Source organism: Kogia breviceps, chromosome 3 (genome assembly GCF_026419965.1).
Source record: "Kogia breviceps isolate mKogBre1 chromosome 3, mKogBre1 haplotype 1, whole genome shotgun sequence".
NCBI lineage: Eukaryota > Metazoa > Chordata > Mammalia > Artiodactyla > Physeteridae > Kogia > Kogia breviceps.
In genome coordinates this window covers 150,937,066-150,956,194 of record NC_081312.1, presented here as the reverse complement: position 1 = coordinate 150,956,194, position 19,129 = coordinate 150,937,066, and the positions used below count along the sequence as shown (strand labels likewise).

At 46.6% G+C, this 19,129-nt stretch overlaps 3 protein-coding genes across 3 annotated transcripts in view; all 3 read right to left on the bottom strand.

The window, feature by feature from the left end:
• Positions 1–4,009: 4,009 nt before the first annotated feature.
• NGRN (neugrin, neurite outgrowth associated) lies at positions 4,010–10,537 on the bottom strand. The gene is made up of 3 exons (XM_059056637.2): positions 10,282–10,537; positions 9,784–9,894; positions 4,010–5,102 (listed from the first exon to the last, which is right to left on the bottom strand). Exons 1-3 carry the CDS (start codon positions 10,443–10,445, stop codon positions 4,487–4,489), a joined length of 891 nt encoding a protein of 296 aa, XP_058912620.1. The 5' UTR covers positions 10,446–10,537; the 3' UTR covers positions 4,010–4,486.
• A 643-nt stretch (positions 10,538–11,180) lies between these two features.
• TTLL13 (tubulin tyrosine ligase like 13) overlaps positions 11,181–19,129 on the bottom strand; it is a 13,218-nt gene continuing 5,269 nt past the window's right edge. The window contains 14 exon segments of the mRNA XM_059056649.2: positions 11,181–11,467; positions 11,820–11,924; positions 12,691–12,876; positions 13,168–13,348; positions 13,839–13,881; positions 13,884–13,959; positions 13,961–14,024; positions 15,454–15,494; positions 15,496–15,648; positions 16,161–16,407; positions 16,695–16,793; positions 17,382–17,524; positions 18,099–18,255; positions 18,951–19,081. Of these exon segments, the coding sequence (XP_058912632.2) occupies positions 11,192–11,467; positions 11,820–11,924; positions 12,691–12,876; positions 13,168–13,348; positions 13,839–13,881; positions 13,884–13,959; positions 13,961–14,024; positions 15,454–15,494; positions 15,496–15,648; positions 16,161–16,407; positions 16,695–16,793; positions 17,382–17,524; positions 18,099–18,255; positions 18,951–19,081 (1,902 nt within the window). The 3' untranslated portion in view covers positions 11,181–11,191.
• GDPGP1 (GDP-D-glucose phosphorylase 1) overlaps positions 13,941–19,129 on the bottom strand; it is a 26,288-nt gene continuing 21,099 nt past the window's right edge. Inside the window, exon 5 of the transcript XR_010839836.1 lies at positions 13,941–14,024. The gene's annotated coding sequence lies outside the window, so the exon portion shown is untranslated. The remainder of the gene's footprint in view (positions 14,025–19,129) is intronic.

Sequence of the window (19,129 nt, the reverse complement as noted above, 5' to 3'; positions counted from 1 at the left end):
AAATCTACTCCACAAATTCAGCTGCAAGCTGGGAGCTCTGTCGCTTCCGAACTGCCGGAGGCCAGACGCGTGGAGATGCGGGGCGGGTGTGAGAGGAGAGAAGAGGAACGCGTTAGTAGTCAATGGAAGCCAAGTCTCTCCAGCTGTGACCTCATTAATGCCCTTCGTGGGAAAATGGGTAAATAAACTGTGGCATATTCATACAATAAAAATAACTGAATAAATGAAAGAAGCCAGACACGAGAGTGGCATCTGTATGCCATTTATAGCAGGTTCTCGAACAGGAAAAACTATAGTGAAAAATTTCAGAAAAGTGATTGACTTTGGGGATGCAAATTGGGAAGAAAATTAGGGAATTTTCAGGGGTGATAGTAAAGATCTATATTTACCTTGTTAAAAGAAAAAAGCTTATGAGAGACATTATAATGGACAGATCCGGCTGACAATACCTGAACTCACTAATCAATCGTGACATCACATCATCATCTGGTGAGATGCATGGGAAGCACATGTTAAACCTGATCAAGCCTCCTCAGGATCTAATTACCAGTTCATAGGAAATACAGAGGGTAGTGGAAACATGATAAAAGACATCACAAGGATAAAATCAACCATGTCCAAAAAGCAGAAAATTATATGGGTCAAATAACCTGTCAAATGACAATGAGAAGAAAGTGGAAGGGGAAACTACTTTAGAATAAAAGACTTCTGGGACATAACAACACAATGCAATATTGCAATGTGTGGACTTTGGATCCTAATTCAAAGAAATCAACCAGAATATTATTAGGATATTAGCTGATAATAAGGAATTCCTAAAACTTTCAAGGTATAGTAATGGCTTATATAGCTATGTTAAAAAGGAGCCCCTATCTCTTTGAGACACAGACTGAAGTACTTACAGATGAAATAATATGATGTCTGGGATTTGCTTTAAAATAAGCCAAAGGGAGCTGTGGGGCAATGAAGAAAGACTGGCCATGTGTTAAATGTTGAAGCTGGGTGATGGGCACACAGGGGTTCATTGCACTACAATATTCTACTTTCGAATGTTTGAAAACTTCTATAATAGAAGATTAAGCAAAAACAAAACAAAACAAAACAAAACTTTTATGCTCACACTGGGCTTCAAGAGCTTGTTTAGTATTTTTTACTGAGCTTCCTCTCACCCCCTCCCCTTAGATCAAATCTCAGCTGCACAGAAAGGTAGAAGCTGCCCTTCACAGGTGAGTGACATATACACCCTCCAGGTTGCAGGGATTTAAGTCCCTTCTGTCGTACAGTTTGCCAGCCTCTTGAGTTTGGCCCCAAGTTGCTGTGAGGTGCCCATTTCACCCACAGTTGCTTTTATTCCAGCTTGAGCAGTCTTGTTATCTGTTGCCTCCTCCACCAGATGCTGCACCTGCACCCCCAAATCTCCACCTCATCCAGTGTGATGTCAAAGTCCTTTGTTGTGTCATGAAACAGGACTGCCTGGGGATAGGGCACCATGGAGTCCTATGACCCCACCCAATGGAACACAGGCTGAGTGAGTCCCCATTCGCCTGTCTAGCCTCCCTGCTTGGAATGGGGCAGTGGGGGGCCGGGGAGAAGGGGACAATTTCCCCAAACACCTCAATGCCAGTGGGTTAGGATCTGAGACACACTGTCAGCATAGAGCAGGAACAGGTCAACCTGCAGGAAGTTTAGGCCTTCTTGGCTGAGATCTGGATGCACAGGCTGGCAAAGTTAAAAGGCCGGACTTTCTGCCATTGTGGATTGGCTGATTGGTGTAAGGTTTCCCAGCCATTTCTTCATTCACTCAACCAATATTGAAATCTATGTTGGGGGAATTCCTTGGCAGTCCAGTGGTTAGGACTCCGCACTTCCACTACAGGGGGCACAGGTTCGATCCCTGGTTGGGGAAATAAGATCCCACCTGCTGAGTGGCACAGCCGAGAAAGAAAAGGGAGAAAAAAAGAAATCTATGTTGGGAGTGGAACTACAGCAATGAACACATATAGGTCTCCTACCCTTATGGGATCTACCTTCTAATGAGGCAAGGTGGGTGATGACAAATAATGCATTAGTAATACATTTCAAATACTAGGGAAAATTAAACAGGGTGTGGTGATAGAACATGAAGGGAGCTGTTTTAGACTACGGTGAAAAGGCGTATGAAAGTAACATTTGACCAGAGGCCTGAATGGCAAGGACCCAGCCAAGTGAAAATCTGGGGACAAAGAACTAGTAAGTACAAAAGCCTTAGATTAGCATTTAAAAGAATGGAAACAAAAGATTTAAGCTAGTGGGCATTAGGATGGTGGTGGATGAGGTAAATGGAAAACATATACAAGCTAGCAATAAAAGCTTCTAATTTTTCATAGTCCCCTGGGGAAAGGGCACAAATGATTTGCAGAAGTTAGAAATGCATATTTAAGCAAATAGCATCTTGCTCCTCTAAGTTATTTTTTTTTCATAAATTTATTTTATTTTTGGCTGCATTTGGTCTTCGTTGCTGCATGCAGGCTTTCTCTAGTTGCAGCAAACGCGGTCTACTCTTCATTGAGGTGCGCAGGCTTCTCAATGCGGTGGGTTCTCTTGTTGCAGAGCACGGGCTCTAGGCACGTGGGCTCAGTAGTTGCTGTGCGTGGGCTCAGTCGTTGTGCTGCACGGGCTTAGTTGCTCTGCGGCTTGTGTGGGATCTTCCAGGACCAGGGATTGAACCCGTGGCCCCTGCATTGGCAGGCAGATTCTTAACCACTGCACCACCAGGGAAGTCCCTCCTCTAAGGTTCTAATGGCAAATTACCCTTTTAAAAATCATAATTATATTGACGTTTTTATTATGTTACATGATCGTGACAGAGCAGTGAGAACAAGGGCCTTATCTGTCCACTGCTCTATTACCAGAAGCTGGATTCCTTAACTTTGACTGGCATGTGGTAGGTCCTTGCCCACTTCTACCGAACAGATGTTCAAGTTAACAGTAATCAGTGATATAACTGCCATAAATGACATTTGCAATAGCAACAGGACACGTGACCAGGGTGTCAGCGACAGGGTTGGAATATCAATGTTTTCATTAGAAAAACATCCTGCATGTATTTAAGTTCTGAATAGCCAATTTTTGCTGGTAAATTGTTAAAATGAGACATTGTTGAGAACTGTCATTGGACTCCTATGTTGCTTGAATATGTCTCCATTTGTCTTTTGATAATCACTTTCTGATATTAATAAAGTATTTCTAAAAGAATCAGTGAATTAACAGAAATTATGCCAGGCAGTGACAGATTCCTGGAATTTTAGAAGCCTTGAATTAGGAATCAGACCTGGGTTCAAGTCCCACTGCTGTCACTCACTTGCAGCTATGTGACCTTGGGCATATCCAAAAACCTTTGAGACCATATTTGGGTTTTTTTTTCATGTATTTATTTACTTTCATTTATTTATTTGGTTGCACCGAGTCTTTGTTGTGGCTCGTCGGCTCCTTAGTTGCGGCATGCATGTGGGATCTAGTTCCCTGACCAGGGATGGAACCCCGGGCCCCCTGCATTGGGAGCATGGAGTCTTAACCACTGTGCCACCAGGGAAGTCCCAAGACCATATTTGTAAAAGGGATCTATTATCTATTCTTGCCTAAATCACAACACCCTTGTAAAAATCTGAATAAAGCTGTAAAATAAGATACTACTTAAGCTTTTGGAAGTGGCTGGAGGTTACGTTGAGAGCCTGTAAAGCCTTTGCCTGCTTTGCATTTTTTGTTTGGTCAAATCCCCACAGCCCCATTTTGTTTTAGAGCCCTAGCAACTAAAAGAGGAGCTGCTTTAGACTGGGTGTTTAGGGAAAGCCTAATGTCCAGTTTTTGGCTGTCAAAGTCCATCACTAAGCAGGGCTGATACGCACAGAGCCCTTTATTAGGGATTCCTCTGGCCCCATCTCTCTCCCAATATTTAGACAAGGGGCCCTTTCCCTCTTCCCTTCCCTTCATAGGTAAACCCTCCCAATCCCAGAAAGCATCAATCAACACAGACTGCTACATTTTACTTTATTTTGCACATAATGAAGATAACTGACTAAGCCATTCCAGAACTGTTAGTATTCATTAATCAAGAAGTAAATGAGATGAGAAGACAAACTTTTAATTTCCTCCCAAACATACTGCAAGTATCACAGAAACTTGTAACAACACATGCAATACAGGCTGGTTTCCACATACAGAGAGCCCAAGCAAGAAGGGTGAGTCCCGAAGATCCACGTGGGTCAGAGGAGCAGTGCTCCAGGAGGCTGGAATCTACCCAGTCACTCACCCCGTTCCCACACATAACTACCCTGTGAAGTTCTCTGCCCTTTGTCAGATTCAAATCCAAGAAGCTCTTTCATCCCACATTCCAGGCTCATCACTACCCCCCATTCCAAGGTGGTTAATCCACACAGAAATCCAGGCAGAACCAAATATACTTGCCCAGCTGTGTTTCATATGGCATTTCCACAAGCCAGGCTCCAGCTCAAATTCTGTACAGGAAGTTCCCATTGCTGTCAAAGAACTCTCGTCCCCTCTGCACGACTTTGTTGCTAAAGTTCTGGTCACCTGGCTCCCCTGCCTTCAACTCTGCCAGCTTCTTGTCACTTGGCAATCCATCCCTGTCAGTTCCTCTGGTGCCTCCACAGTCACTAGTGGAGAACTTCTGCAGCTCTCTCGGATGACCTAGGGCTGCAGCAACAGGCACAAAGCTCTTCTCCTCCTCCAGGCCCTGGATTCCTTTATTCCTTTCCTTCTGTCTCCTTGGTGTATTTGTTCTGTGAGTGTTCAATTCTGTCACTTTCAAAGCTGTGCTGTGACCATGGCCTTTGGATGAGGCTTCATCCCCTGGTATCAGCAAAGAGCCCGATAAAGAACGGCTTGCAGAAAGCGGTGCTGAGGTATCCCCAGAGCCTGGGAGCTGCTGGAGCGAGCGGGCAAGCCCAATTTTCTTAAGGACTTTTTGATCTTGCTTCAGTTTCTGCTCCACTGTGGGCACAAACTTGCTTTTTAAAACCCTTCGGATTACATCAGTGCTGACATCAAAGCCTTCAGCCAATCTGGGAACTGACCAGGACTCTGCAAATTCCCTGTGTAAATACCTATGAAAAAAAGAAGCAGGTTTTCAATCTGTGAAGTCGTCTCCTATCAGAACAATTAACTGATAATACTAGTGATAAACACATGAAAAGAAGAGGGCTTGGAAAAACTGCAAATGCAGTGTTTATCTTGTGCCACTAAATGGCTGCGGTCCATTCCTGTGTGCTAACAGCAACACCCAACTACTCTTAGTCATTTCATTTCATATCAACTGAATTCCTCTCTCACTGCACAGCAGGCCCCAGTTAGATCCTGGGGATGCATGACAACTGTCTTTCCCTTCAAAGTACAGTCTGGTGGTGGAGACAGATACAGTAACATACAAAAACACTATGAGAAATATCCCAGCAGAGGATGCTGTAAGAGCACCGGGGAGGGACAGGCTATCACCACATTTGCACGGTGGCCCAGGAATGACTTCAGGAAGTCCACGCTAGAGCCGGTCTGAAAAGATGAGAAGTTGTCATAAGCTGGCAGAGAGGAGGAGAGGAAGAAAAGGTCAAAGATACTGATGGTAGCGTGAGCAGCAGATGAAACACAAAGAAGCGCATCACCTTTGTTGGGAACAGCTCAATCTGTGTGACAGCAGGAACAGGAGCAAGATCATGCCATGCTTAGTGATTCTGGAGTCCATCCCAAAGCAACAGTAAACCAAGGAAGGATTTTAAGGAGCAGAATGCCATGAGCAAATTTTCATTTTGAAGCTCAATCCAGTGGGAGTGAAAGAGGGCAGTCATCAATTAGATTACCTGAACTATAACCTGCTTAATGAATAATAACCTGTAACCTGCCTTCACTGACCAAGCTTGCTTTAATTGTTCATGCAAACTGCATACCCTCCAAGCTTCACATAGCCTAGACAATATATCACAAGACTCCTTTAACTGCCCCCTATAGATAACACCTCTGACCATGGGTTGCTCTGGTAACAGTTGCTTAAGTTGTTGTTCAGGAACATGGGGCTAGTTTTGCCCAGTTCAAACTAGTTGAGACCACTGGCCATTCAGCTGGGCCTGTACAAGTGTCCAACGGGTGACCTTTCAATGTCAAGGGCCAAAAACTCCATCCTCAGATCATGCTAATGCTGCCCACCGTTTTCTGAAGATGCAACCCATGAAGAACCAGGTAACTCAGATACCCCTGTGCAGAGCACCAATTACTTCACCTTTTTCTAACATTTAATCACCTTTCCCGAAGCCTCAGACCACCCTGCTTCTTTACCCCATAAATATCCTAAGCCTCTTTCTTCAAGGAGGCAGATTTGAGACTTGTTCTCCCATCTCTTTGCTTGGCTGCCTGTGAATAAACCCTTTCTCTGCTGCAAACCTCAGGGTCTCAGCAATGGCTTGCTGTGCATCAGGCAAATGAGCCTGGTTCAGTAACAGTAGTTTCTCAGTGCAAGACTAGAGATGGAAAGATCAGGCAAGAGGCTGTGACAGTAATCCAGGCAGTCTGAACCGAGACAGTGGCAATGAGAGCAGAGGAGGAAAGAGACTTGAGAAATATTTTAGGAAGGCCAAGTGGTTACGCTTGGTAAGGAACTAAATATTGGGTGAAGAAATAGGCTGAGATTCAGTATCTTTTTTTTTTTTAAGTTAATTAATTTATTTATTTATTTTTGGCTGTGCTGGGTCTTTGTCGCTGCACAGGCTTTCTTTAGTTATGGTGAGCGGGAGCCACTCCTCGTTGCAGTGTGCGGGCCTCTCATTGTGGTGGCCCGTCTTGTTGCAGAGCACGGGCTCCAGGCACGTGGGCTTCAGTAGTTGTGGCACGCGGGCTCAGCAGTTGTGGCTCACAGGCTCTAGAGCGCAGGCTCAGTAGTTGTGGCACACAGGGTTTGTTGCTTCGCGGCATGTGGGATCCTCCTGGACCAGGGCTCGAACCCATGTCCCCTGCACTGGCAGGCGGACTCCCAACCACTGCGCCACCAGGGAAGTCCCAAGTTTCAGTATCTTTAGAGTGGGTGATTGGTGGGACCATTCGGGGTTATAGCAAAAACAGGAGCAGAATGAAATTGTCAGGGAATAATGATGAATTCTATTTTGTACATGTTGAGTTTGAGGAACCTGTGTGACAGCCAAACAGCGATATTTAGTGCACAGTTTACTATATAGGGTTCAGAAGAAAACATGGACTAGACAAGATAGATCTGGAAGTCATAAGCCAATAGCAGAAGTGGTTGAAGCCATGCAAGTGGCTGGCATTAGGCAGGGAAATATGCAGAGTGAGATAAATGACCAAGGACAATGAATAATAACCTGTAATAGTTTCATTCAAACAAACAAAAATGAGGGTAGGGAGCCAGGGAGCCAGCAGGGAACTAAAGGAGGAGGGAGTGTAGTATAGCCTTGACAGTTGGGTTTCCTTTTCTTTGTAATTCAAGTGACTGACTTAAGCTTTGCTTGCCAAGGCATGCACTTCAAAGATGACTATCTCCAATAAACACACTGCCAGCCACACAACTAGATAAAAAGCCAGGCTTCCCCCCACCACTCCATTGAGGCACATTTGTTTTAAGAGATCATGGTTGGCTTCAATAACTAACCACTTTGGCCACTTGCTTTTTCTCTTCTTGCGCTTTAAATTCCTGTTAAGGGACTTCCCTGGTGGTCCAGTGGCTAAGACTCCATGCTCCCAATGCAGGGGGCCCGGGTTTGATCCCTGATCAGGAACTAGATCCCACATGCTGCAACTAAGAGTTTGCATGCTGCAACTAAAGATCCCGTGTGCCGCAATTAAAAAAAAAAAAGACCCCGCAGGCTGCAACTAAAGACCCCGCATGCCGCAATGAAGACCTGGCACAGCCAAAATAAATAAATAAATAATTTAAAATAAAATTAAAAATTTTTGTTAAATTCACCAATAATCAAAACCCTAGGCCCTTACCCACAACCCCAATAAAAGAAGAACCCCAGGCCCTTGCACCTCTCTCTATACATGTGTGGCCTCAGGTGTGCCATATAATTACCAGGTCCTGTAAGTAATAACCCTCCCCCCCACCCCTCATCCCCCCACCAACCCCCACCCAGCAGTTTCCTGATGGTTATTGCTGAAGGGCATCTTGCAGTGTTAAGAACCACAAGGGCTGGCTCAGCCACAGCACTGGTTGTTGACAGACTGAGATGGGCACACAACATGGACAACCTTAAGATGACAGATGTAGATCCCTGAGAAATGAGGTAGGGATTTGACCTAGAGCACCCAGAGGACTGGTCCTAGACAAGTGAAGGACTACCACTTCCCCAGAGATGTGAACAGAGTACAAGATTGAGAGTGGAAGGTAAGGAGGAGACCAAGAAGCTTTAAACAGTTCTTACCTAATAGCCTGTTTTTTCTCTGAAATAAAAAGATATTTATTGATCACAAAAGGGGAGGTGACAGGTGGGAAGATGGAAGGGTTGAAAAGGCTGGTGTTCAAGATAGGAGAGGAAGCTGACAGGAGAGAGCTGCTACAGGCTCATAAAATCTTGATCAGCTCTATAAAACCCCCTTTATTCTAAGTCTCAATTCCAGAGTTATTCTGATGGGAATGGAAAAAGGAACATGACCTACAAAGGACTATTTAGCAATATTTATCAAAATGAAAGTCCATTTGCCCTTCGGTTCAGTAGCAACCCTACTTCTAGGAATGTATGTAACACATACATTTATGTAAGTGTATATACTTCTGGTAGACATTGAGTATACAAAGTTATGCACTGGAGCACTATTTGTTACAGCAAGTGAGTGGAAACAATTCAAGTACCCATCATAAAAGACTGGTAAAATAAACTACAATTTACTAAGCATCTACAGAAAAGAATGAGGAGCTCTCTCTTGGGAAGTGAAAAGAGCTTCAGAATATATTAAGTGAACAAAGCAAAGTACAGAACAGCATTTACAGTATTCTACTGTTTGTGATTCTAAAAGTGAAAATAAAATTCTGTCTTCATACGTGCTTGCTTCTATTTGCATAAGGAAACCTAGAAAATGACGCAAAAAACTATTAAAAATAGTATCCATAGGAGACTAGGGGGGATTAACACCTCTCAATGCGTATGCCCTGTTGTACTGTTCTAAGTTTGAGCCATATGTATTATCTATTCAAAACAGAAAACTTAAAATTTAAAAAAGGATCTCTTTTCTAAGATACGGATCCTCTCTACAGAGCAACGTAACCATGGAAGCTCCATCCCTGGTCCTTAGATCAAGAACGTCATTATCTACTTACTATATACGGGTTAAATGTTGTGACGCCTGTAACTTACTATTTTAAAACTTCAGCAAAAAATGAACCGTGTCATAACGTTAAAAACTATTACATCTAGATGGCGGGCTCATCGACGTTTATCTTATTACTTGACTTTTCTGTTAGAAATCTTTAAAGATAAAAAGCAAAAAATAGGGCTTCCCTGGTGGCGCAGTGGTTTAGAGTCCGCCTGCCAATGCAGGGGACACGGGTTCGTGCCCCGGTCCGGGAGGATCCCACATGCCGCGGAGCGGCTGGGCCCGTGAGCCACGGCCGCTGAGCCTGCGCGTCCGGAGCCTGTGCTCCGCAACGGGAGGGGCCACAACAGTGAGAGGCCCGCGTACCGCAAAAAAAAAAAAAAAAAAAGCAAAAACTACAAAAACAGCGTTCTAAGTTCTAAGCCCCAGTATACTTCACTTCTCATCACAGCAGATCCTAACTGCCAACAGTCTTACCGGATCTGCTCCATGGCTTCCCACGTCAGGGTCCTGGGCGGGGAACCTGGCGCCTCCATTTGCTTCCGAATTTTCTGGAACCGGATAGCTTTTCTCTGTCGTTTCAGGGCGCTGGGAGAGAGAACCAATGGCAGAAGCCATGCGTGGAAGCCAGATGGGTGGTTTGAGAGCCCTGGGCTAAGTCAGAGCGCCCAGCCCGCTTCTCTTTGCAAGGACAACCTGGCCATGTCTGTCAGCCTAGACCTGCTCTGAACACCGCCCCAGAAATCTAACACCAAGAACAACCATAAGCTGTTGCCGAATTCTTTAAACGGGTGATGAAATACGTCCTTGGTGAAGGGACTCGTGGTCCCAAAGGAGCTAACAGCTGCCCCGTGCCCCTGACAACCGGTGAGAAATAAGGGCCGCCGCAGGACGCCCGGCGCCAAGGGGGCGCGGCCTGGGGCGCCCAGGCTCGAGGCCCTGCTTCAGGCTGAGGGCCCGGGAAGGAGCCGGTACCTCTCCACCTCCTGCAGCTCCCGCTCCTCCGGCTCCCAGTCGGAATCGGGGTCCGGCTCACGGCCGACAGATCCCGGGATCGCCACGCCCCGGGAAGCAAACCCACAGCGAGCGACCGCGGCACGGACACCCCCACACAGCAAGCGGCTCAGAGAAACCGCCATGTCGACGAGAAAAAGCCCTGCCCCGTCCCCTACAGGGTAGCGCCTGAAGCCGGGGGGCGGGACCGGAATTGGGCGGGAGGCTGAAGGGCTGGCGCGTCTTTTCCGCTTCCGTCTGAAGGCGTGACTTCTGGGCTTGAACAGCTCGGCCACCCCACTCTACCCCGTTGTAATTACAGAGCCGGCTTTTCTGAAACTCAGAGGCCGGTATGAGGTAGAGGACGCTCCTGCAAAACAGCATAAACTTTAATAAAAAGACGAGTTCAGCTGCCAAGAGCCGCCCCTCTGCCCCAACGGCTGCCCAGGCCGGCCTGTCTCCGCCACGGCGGCGGGAAGGACGTCCCCTCGGCGGTTGTCTGATGGAGAAAGCTCCGTGCCGTGGGAACTCGGCTCCTCTGGGAAAGGGACGTCTTGTCGCTGGGATAACCTCCAGCCCCGCGCCGCACCCAGGGTTCAGACTCATTAGCGGTAAATCCAGGTTAAGATTTGAAGGACGGAGATGAGCACATGGCCGGCCCAGGCTCCTTTTCATCTTTTAGTCTTTACCCATCCGAAAATAATCTTAGGGTATTGAGGAATTCTTAGTGTCTTCGTGTTTTGCCTTATGCAAACAGGGTTCCTGGCCAGGGCTTTTCAAACTGAAGCTTGGTGGCAGTCTTTGAGTTAGCAAAGATTGAAGATGCTTTGCCCTTTTGGAAACCTGAGGGGGTTCTCCAGGACAGCTTGAGTGCTGGGCTTCCTTCCTACATTTATCTCTGGTGCCTGATGTCGAGGAGTGCAGGGGTATGCTGCAGCAGGGGTGCAGAGGTAGGGCAGAGGGCGAGATGCCAGGCCTCGGCTGCTCTGTGTTCAGAGTCTAGCATGGAGGGCAACGTGCATTCAGTCCATGAGCCACTTACCACTCTTTCCCGTTGCAGAAGATAGCCCTAGCCTGGGGTTAAAAAGGGTGGCACTGATCATGCCAGGGCTCGGTTTATGGCTTCTAGCCTTCTGCTGGCTTGGCCTTCTGCAGTGGAAACATGGGTCTCCCTGAGTAGGTATTCACAGAAGAGATGTGCTCACCTCTTTCCCAACTGTTGCCCAATTACCAACACAGAGGAATGGCATCTCATGCTTCCCTCCAGCATCTTTACCACATTGTATTGTAATTGGTGTGTTTACTTGTCCATATCCCTGTTACATTTGTTGAATGTCTTTCTGCCATGTCTATCACTAGAGTTTAGTACACAGAAGGAGGTAAATAAATGGGTCCGCTACCTCCTCCATCCCCACACTGCTGGAAGTGCCATATAATACTTTGGGAGCATCCCAGCTGTAATATTTGCTACTGGGACTTTATACAAGTCAGAGTGACCAAAGCTAGTTTTGCATACTTACGGCGCCTGATTCTGGCGCTGGAAAGATAGCGCCTCCACGTGTCTTCATTGACAATGAACAGGGGCTGATGTCTGCTGGATCTCGCATCCAGTTGACATTCTTGGGCTGCAGATGGCACCAGGAATGATATGAAATTGCAGCTTTCATGCTTGGCAGTGGCCCTAAGATCCTGGGGATCAATTCATGGGGCCGAACTGGATGCAGGAAATGAGGACCCTGCTCTTTGGTGGCCCTTCTCAGGAGGACCACTGGGACCAGATTCACACATTGCAGTTCTTGACTGCCCAGCCCGTCCTGGTGAAATCTAGCCTAGAGGAGAAGAGCAGACCCTTACCACATTTCTTGTGAGGCTGGATGATGTGGTGGAAGAAAATAAGACAAGAAAAATCTCTTCTAGGCCATGCCCACTATTTAACAGTTATTCCTTTGGGATTCAACAAAACCAGAGGACCCAACAGGTTTGCTACTAGCCCAGGGAATAGTGAACTTGGTAGCTGTTTTGTTGGCCCAAGATCATTTATTTATCTCCTGTTAGAGCCACAGCACTGGCAGTGCTAGGGAGAGATTACACAGAAGCCACTGAGGGTGATGGCTTTGTTGTCAGTCATGAGTTTGGGGTTATTGCAAGATAGGAATATAGAGAACAAGTCTCTTGTAAGTGAGACTGCTCTTGGCTGGATGTCATTACTAGAAACAAGGGAGCTTCGGGACAGATGCAAAAGCAACCAACAGACCCTTTCCCAAGGCCCAGCATACACTGCTTTCCTAGGCTCCACTGCCAGATACCATCACATTAGCCTCCTTGGCTGTGGCCACCAACATGTGCGGTAGAGCCCTTGTTCCCTTGTTCTGTGAGAGGCTGTGCAGGGACCCTCATCCGATATTCATGAAGTTTTTTCTGGCCCCGGTGGCTGGGGTACAGCATTCGGGTGAGCTGCTCTACAATACCCAGACTTCTGATGAGATTTTCCCTTTGTAGCAGGGCCTTCATCCGCTCCAGCTCCTCCTCTTCCACAATTTCTTGTGGCTGCATAGTGTCCAGGTGTACTGGTAGCAGCTATAAGGTACCTGAGAGATGAATGCAGGATCTCCAAGGATGAGTCCCCAGTCATTAACAAGGATGGCTGCAAGACTCCTGCCCACTCTACCTCCGTCCCTTCCCTGACCCTGGTGGAAAGTTCCCTTTGCTATCCACTTTCTCACCTCCTGTTCCAAAAGGTCAGACTCAGTGTACTGATTAGGAACTCATCTCTCGTACAAGAGGAGGAGAGGACAGCAGAGATTCCCTTCTCTAGTAGTCCCAACCCATTTTCCTGCAGGAAAGCAAGAGCTGCAAAACCCCTGACACCTCTTTCTCTTGGTTCCGGTTCCTATAAGCCAAGTGGGTGGAAAAGCCCCTGAGCCGGGCCCTGGATTGGCTCTTCTCTCTTGCTGATTCACCCTGGTTCTGGTCCTTATTTTCCTTTCGCCTCTTATTGTCTGAGGTCTCCTGCTGTTCCTGCTTAAGGCGGATCTCTTCTAGTTGCTGCCTGACAAGACACAGCAGCTTCAGATACCAGAGAAATTGTGTTAGAAAGGGGGTGAGGGAAAATGGGGATGGGGGAAGAGTAGGAAATTGATCTGTTTGGGGGACTGATGGGAGAGGAAGGAGACGGAAGATGGGGAAACCTACTAAACTCAGTCATTAAGAGTCTGATGGAAGGAGTTCCCTGGCGGTCCACTGGTAAGGACTCCGCGCTTTCACTGCCGAGGACCTGGGTTCAATCCCTGGTCGGGGAAGATCCCAAAAGCCACACGGCGCAGCCAAAAAAAGTGGGGGGTGCGAGGAAGTCTAGCTTTGTAATTAACTATCCTTCAATTAAAAAAATTTTTTAAAGATTAAAAAAGAGTTTGATAGAATTTGTAACTCCATTCCTCTTTCCTCAAGTGTCTGGCTTCCTCTCCCCCCTGCTGGGGAGCAATTCAGCTTCAGGATTTGCCCCCCCCCAGGTGGACAGAGGAGAATGTAGGGCAAAGTACCTGGCACACTCTTCTCTGGCCTTGGAAGCAGCAGTCTCCCAGAGAGGGAGCCGTTGTGCTTGAAGAAGGGTTCATACTTCTCCGTGTCAGGCCCAGGGTAGATCCGCTGGTATCCCCCGCGGGTGGGAATCCTCGGAACGTTCCTGGTCCAGCATTGCTGCGTGGGATGACTCAGTTTGTTCTCGCCTATGGAAACCAAGCTCAGGGTGAGTCAAGGAAGGACTGTGAGAATGTTCAGTAGGGAGAGGAAGGCTGGCTGAGACTTTGAGAACCTGCTGCTAGCTTCATGGCCTTTTTGGCCCCGACCATGTGGCAAAAAGCTGCCAAGCCCATCTGTGGCCAGTCCCACCTGTGTGTAGCTATGAAAATAGGCTTGATTTTCAGAAATCTGGTTTTCATCTTAAGTGCAATGGTGTCCACTTGTAAACTAGCACTCCAGGTTATCATAGTCTTTTAGGTTTCTGATTATAGAGTAGTATATGTTAATTACAGAAAATTTCGAAGAGCGAAAAGAAGATAAAAACCTCTAATCTTACTGTGAAATAAGCATATTGGCTATGAGCATGGACTCTAGGGCAGGACTTACTGAGTTTGAACCCTGGCTTTGCCACTCATTACCTTGTTCTTTCTTTATTCCTTCCTTTCCTTCCTTCTTTGTTTTAGATGAAAATGGGATCATATAACATTTAAAAATGGCTGCCTAGTATTCTGATTCTATGATTGTACTGTTGTTTTTTAAGTCCAGTAGTTTTCAACCTTTTTTCCTCATTGAAAGACATGTGCACAGTCCAGTCTCGTGGGAATACCTAGGGTATTTACAGTTATACTTCACCTTCATTCACACAGACATTTGAGTGCCTATTGTGTGCCAGGTCCTCAGGATATCATGGCAAATCAGATACACACTGGCCTGCATATCGCAATGCAAGTGGTGAAGAGTGATGCTATTACAGGAATAATCCTCACTCTACTCAAGTTCATTTTTATTATCATTAACAAATTATAATTGAGTATCAGCAACACATTACCATGTTTGTAACCCATCTTACAATTAAAACAACAGTGGGTAAACAATACTGATTTAAACAATAACCTATTATTGAATGACTAAACTGTTTTCTCTGTTTCATAATTATAAACCTTCTTATAATGGTTTCTAGAGGAGCTTTGTTGAAAATTTAAAAAAAAAAAGAACAAACCCCATAAAGTTCCTTACATGTTAATAGGAAATAGCATTGGTAAGTAGGGTACAGACAGTGAAAGTTATGCTATTGTCTGGGTAAAGGGAGAAAAATAATTTATATAAATACATGTATATATGTGCATTAAATGTTTGTGAAAGTATACACATGACCCAGGGAACATTGATTGGCTCCAGGGAGGAAAACAGTAGCTGGAGGAGGAGGGTAGGAGAGAGACTATTCACTGTGTCTTTGGAATTTGCATAGATAATGCATCACTTATCTATGATATGTGGTGTATTATCGATGCAAAAAAAATGTTTTTAATAGCTAATCAGCCCCAGACTGCCTTCTCCATCTAGAGAAGGACTTTTACTCTCAGGAAAGTAATAACAAAAGAAGGTAAGTTACACAACTAAACACACGTCAAACACCTGAGGCCCCTGGCTTCTCTCGGCTGTTGGTGGCACTGGAAAAAGCCTCTCCTTGACTCGCTGCTTATCCTCTTCTATCACCTTTCTTTTGTCACAGCCCCAGAGGTTGACAAGGGTCATGGCATCACAGAGAAGTGCATCCTTCACTTCTCGATCAAGGTGTGAGTTGGTGGTGAAGCTTGGAGAGTGGTTTACCTGCCGGGAGGAGTCATTATCCATCCCCTTCCTAGACCACCTGAGCAGGTCATGATTCTTGCAGGCCCAGCTGGAGGTTTTAGGAAAGACATCCCCCTCCAGTGGCCTCAGCCAAGGAAGCTGGATGTTCTAACTTCCAAGGCCACAGGACTCTGCTACAGAGATCCCTCCAATGCATAGGCTGGTGAGAGCAAATCAGACAGCCTGACTCTATAGCAATGTCCTTAAAGGCAAGGCTTAAAAAAAAAAAAAAAAAAAAAAAAAAAAGGCAAGGCTTACATGAGGAACTTTTGGGATCCAAAACCTGGGTTCCTATGGTGGAGGCCAGAGACCACCAATATTGTATTTAGCAGGTCAAAAGTGCAAATGTCTTACACCTTCTGCTAGATCCTATCCACCCTAGTGCCTCTGCATCCCCCATTCTGTGTTCCACCACCTGAATACACTCATATCGCAGGTATCCTGTTCAGGGGAGAACCTTGGTTTTGCAAAGCCTGGCAGATAATCCACACCTTCAGCAGCCAGGGCTTCTGCTTGTGGTCCAGCAAGATGTCAAAACCGAGGATCTCAAAACAGGCACATGTACCTCCACTCAGATACTGGGGAAAACAGGTTCGGTAGCTGCGGCGAAGAACAGAATGTGCCGAGATGATGGCTTTGAGGATGGTGTCCTTAGTGTCTCCCCACAGCTCTCGGGGGTCGTAGCTATGTTCTCGCAGCCAGGCATTGAGTGTTGGCAGCTTCCTGTGAGGCCCAGTGCTCAGAGGAAGACCAGTGGGGCCGGGCTGCAGATGGGAAGCTCCCTAACATTGATCCTAATTCCATGCCTAGGTTCATTGTGCTTTAAGGGGTTGCCGCCAGCTTGGAGCAGGGTTTAATTACAGGGTGGGGTTTGGGGCTGCACTTGGTGGTCAGGCATAAGATGGGTCTATAAAGGTTGAGCCAGCTCAACCTCCCAAGGGCCAACTCAGCTCTGCTGAGACTGTGGGGCTAAAGGGCAGAGAAAGAGGAGAAAACAGAGTAGGGCATACCTCTTAACTGCCCACAGCATCATCCGGACAAAATTCTCATTGTGTTTGTTGACGGCATAGTTGGTCAGGTGCATACAGATGTCATCCTGGGAAGAGAGTAGCCCTGTGGTCAGGCTACTTCCATGCAGTTCTTCTCTGCAGCCCTTCATTGCCTTCTGATTACCTACCCCGCCCCTGGATGGCTCATTTCCTGTCCCTTTTCACGGAGGACTGTCCTATAAGCTCCTGGGGAAGGGGTGTGCCCTTCCTGCAGGCATGGCTTTTCCGCAGTCAGCACCCCCTGAATGCTGTCCTTCCAGCCAGGTGCCAAGGCACTCCAGGCTTCACTCCTTGTTCATGTGTGACAAGCTAGCTGCATGACAAGCCCCTCTACCTGGTTTCTCCACAGAACCTCAGCACTCGTGGCAGTGGAAGAGAAGAGGGTGCTGCCCTGCACCCCAGTGTTGCTGCCTGGCCTCTTTTTTTTTTTTTTTTAGGATTTTTTTTTTCTAAAGAATTTTTTTTTTTTTGATGTGGACCATTTTTTTAAAGTCTCTATTGAATCTGTTACAATATTGCTTCTGTTTTACATTTTGGTTTTCTGGCCAGGAGGCATGTGGGATCTTAGCTCCCTGACCAGGGAACGAACCCACACCCCCTGCATTGGAAGGCGAAGTCTTAAACACGGGACTGCCAGGTAAGTTCCCCAACTGGCCTCTTAACAGGTTGCTGTGGCTGGGCTCCACGTAGGGCATGGTGGCAAAGCAGGCCAGGCGCTCCTCATACATGGAGATCCAAAGAGGGTCACAGGATGTGATCAGGACATAGATTCGCATGTCAAACTTGAAGCCATCAATGAGGAAGGGCTGAGAGCATGCAAACCCACCAGGGAAAAGTAATAATACAGTGGTCACTCAGTATCTGCAGGAGATTGGATCCAGGACCCCCACCCTCCATGTATACCAAACTCCACAGATGCTCAAGTCCATTGTATAAAATGGTGTCAGCCCTCCATATCCACAGGTTCCATATCTGCAGATATGGAGGGAGGGCCGACTGTACTTTTGAAGTACTTATTATGTACCATAAACTGTTGTAAGCACTTCAAATACATAATAACTCATTTAATTTTCACAGTAACCAAAAACAATTTTTTTTTTCACAGTAACCATATAAGATAGTTACTATTTTTATGCCCATTAACAGATGGGGCAACTGAGGCATGGAAAAAGTTAGAAATTTGCCCAAGCTCACATATCTAGAAAGTAGAGAAACTCAGATTCAGAGCAGGTTGGCTCTGAACCATGGCCCATGCTGCCTCCCAGATAATGAGGATGGCAGGAAGTATAGGAGCCTAAAACTGTCTTCCTCCCTGGCTTTGGGAGAGATGAGGCACCCAGTGCTGGCAGAGGGGCCTGGTGGTCCTGAGGCACCCTTCACCTTGGAGATGTATTGCTGGCACATCATATGTTCTCCTGGCTTGATCTCCCGTGGATTTTGGGTGATGAAGATGCCACGTCCCTGACTGCCCCTGTCTGGCTTACAGATATAAGTGCGGGTTTTTCGCTGACAAACATAGGACTGGAAGTCCCTATAGCTGTATGCAGAGGAGGGTGGTGGTGAGAGGGTTTCTGTGCATGATGGCTGAACCAGGGCCCTGGGGGGTTCTTCCTGCTGTCCAGTCCCTGCTCTTCCTGGAGTACTCAGTCTCACACCTACTTTTCTCTTTTTCATTTTTTTAAAAAAATTGTATAGTTGAGGTACAACATTATATAAGTTCCAGGTGTACAATATAGTTATTTACAATTTTTTAAAAAAATTGTGGTACATAGGTCTCTCACTGTTGTGGCCTCTCCCATTGTGGAGCACAGGCTCCGGACGCGCAGGCTCAGCGGCCATGGCCCACGGGCCCAGCCGCTCCGCAGCATGTAGGATCTTCCCGGACCAGGGCACGAACCCATGTCCCCCCTGCATCGGCAGGCGGACTCTCAACCACTGTGCCACAAGGGAAGCCCGTTATTCACAAGTTTTAAAGGTTATACACTATTTATAGTTACTTTAAAATATTGGCTCTATTCCCTGTGTTGTACAATATATCCTTGCAGTTTATTTTATACATAATAGTTTGAGACCTACTTTTCTTTAACCTTCTCTTTTCTTTTCAGCTAAAACTTCCCTTCTACTTCCATCCCCCTGAGACATTCTAGGTCCCAGAGCCAGTCTGGTGGGAACTGAGATGGCGAACCCCTTTCCTCCCCCAGAATCTCAACCTGGGGAGCCAGGCTCACTCACTCTGCAGGGAGGCACCAGGTGTACGGGAAGATGTTGCACTCGGTAGGATAGAGTTTCTGCATGCGGTTGAGGTTCCGAGCCAGCAGATCTTTGCGGCAGATTTCTGTCATGCCAGGGAAGTGGTTGATTTTCTGAAACAGAGCCAGTTGGTTATACTATCGCCCAGAGTAAGGGGCAGT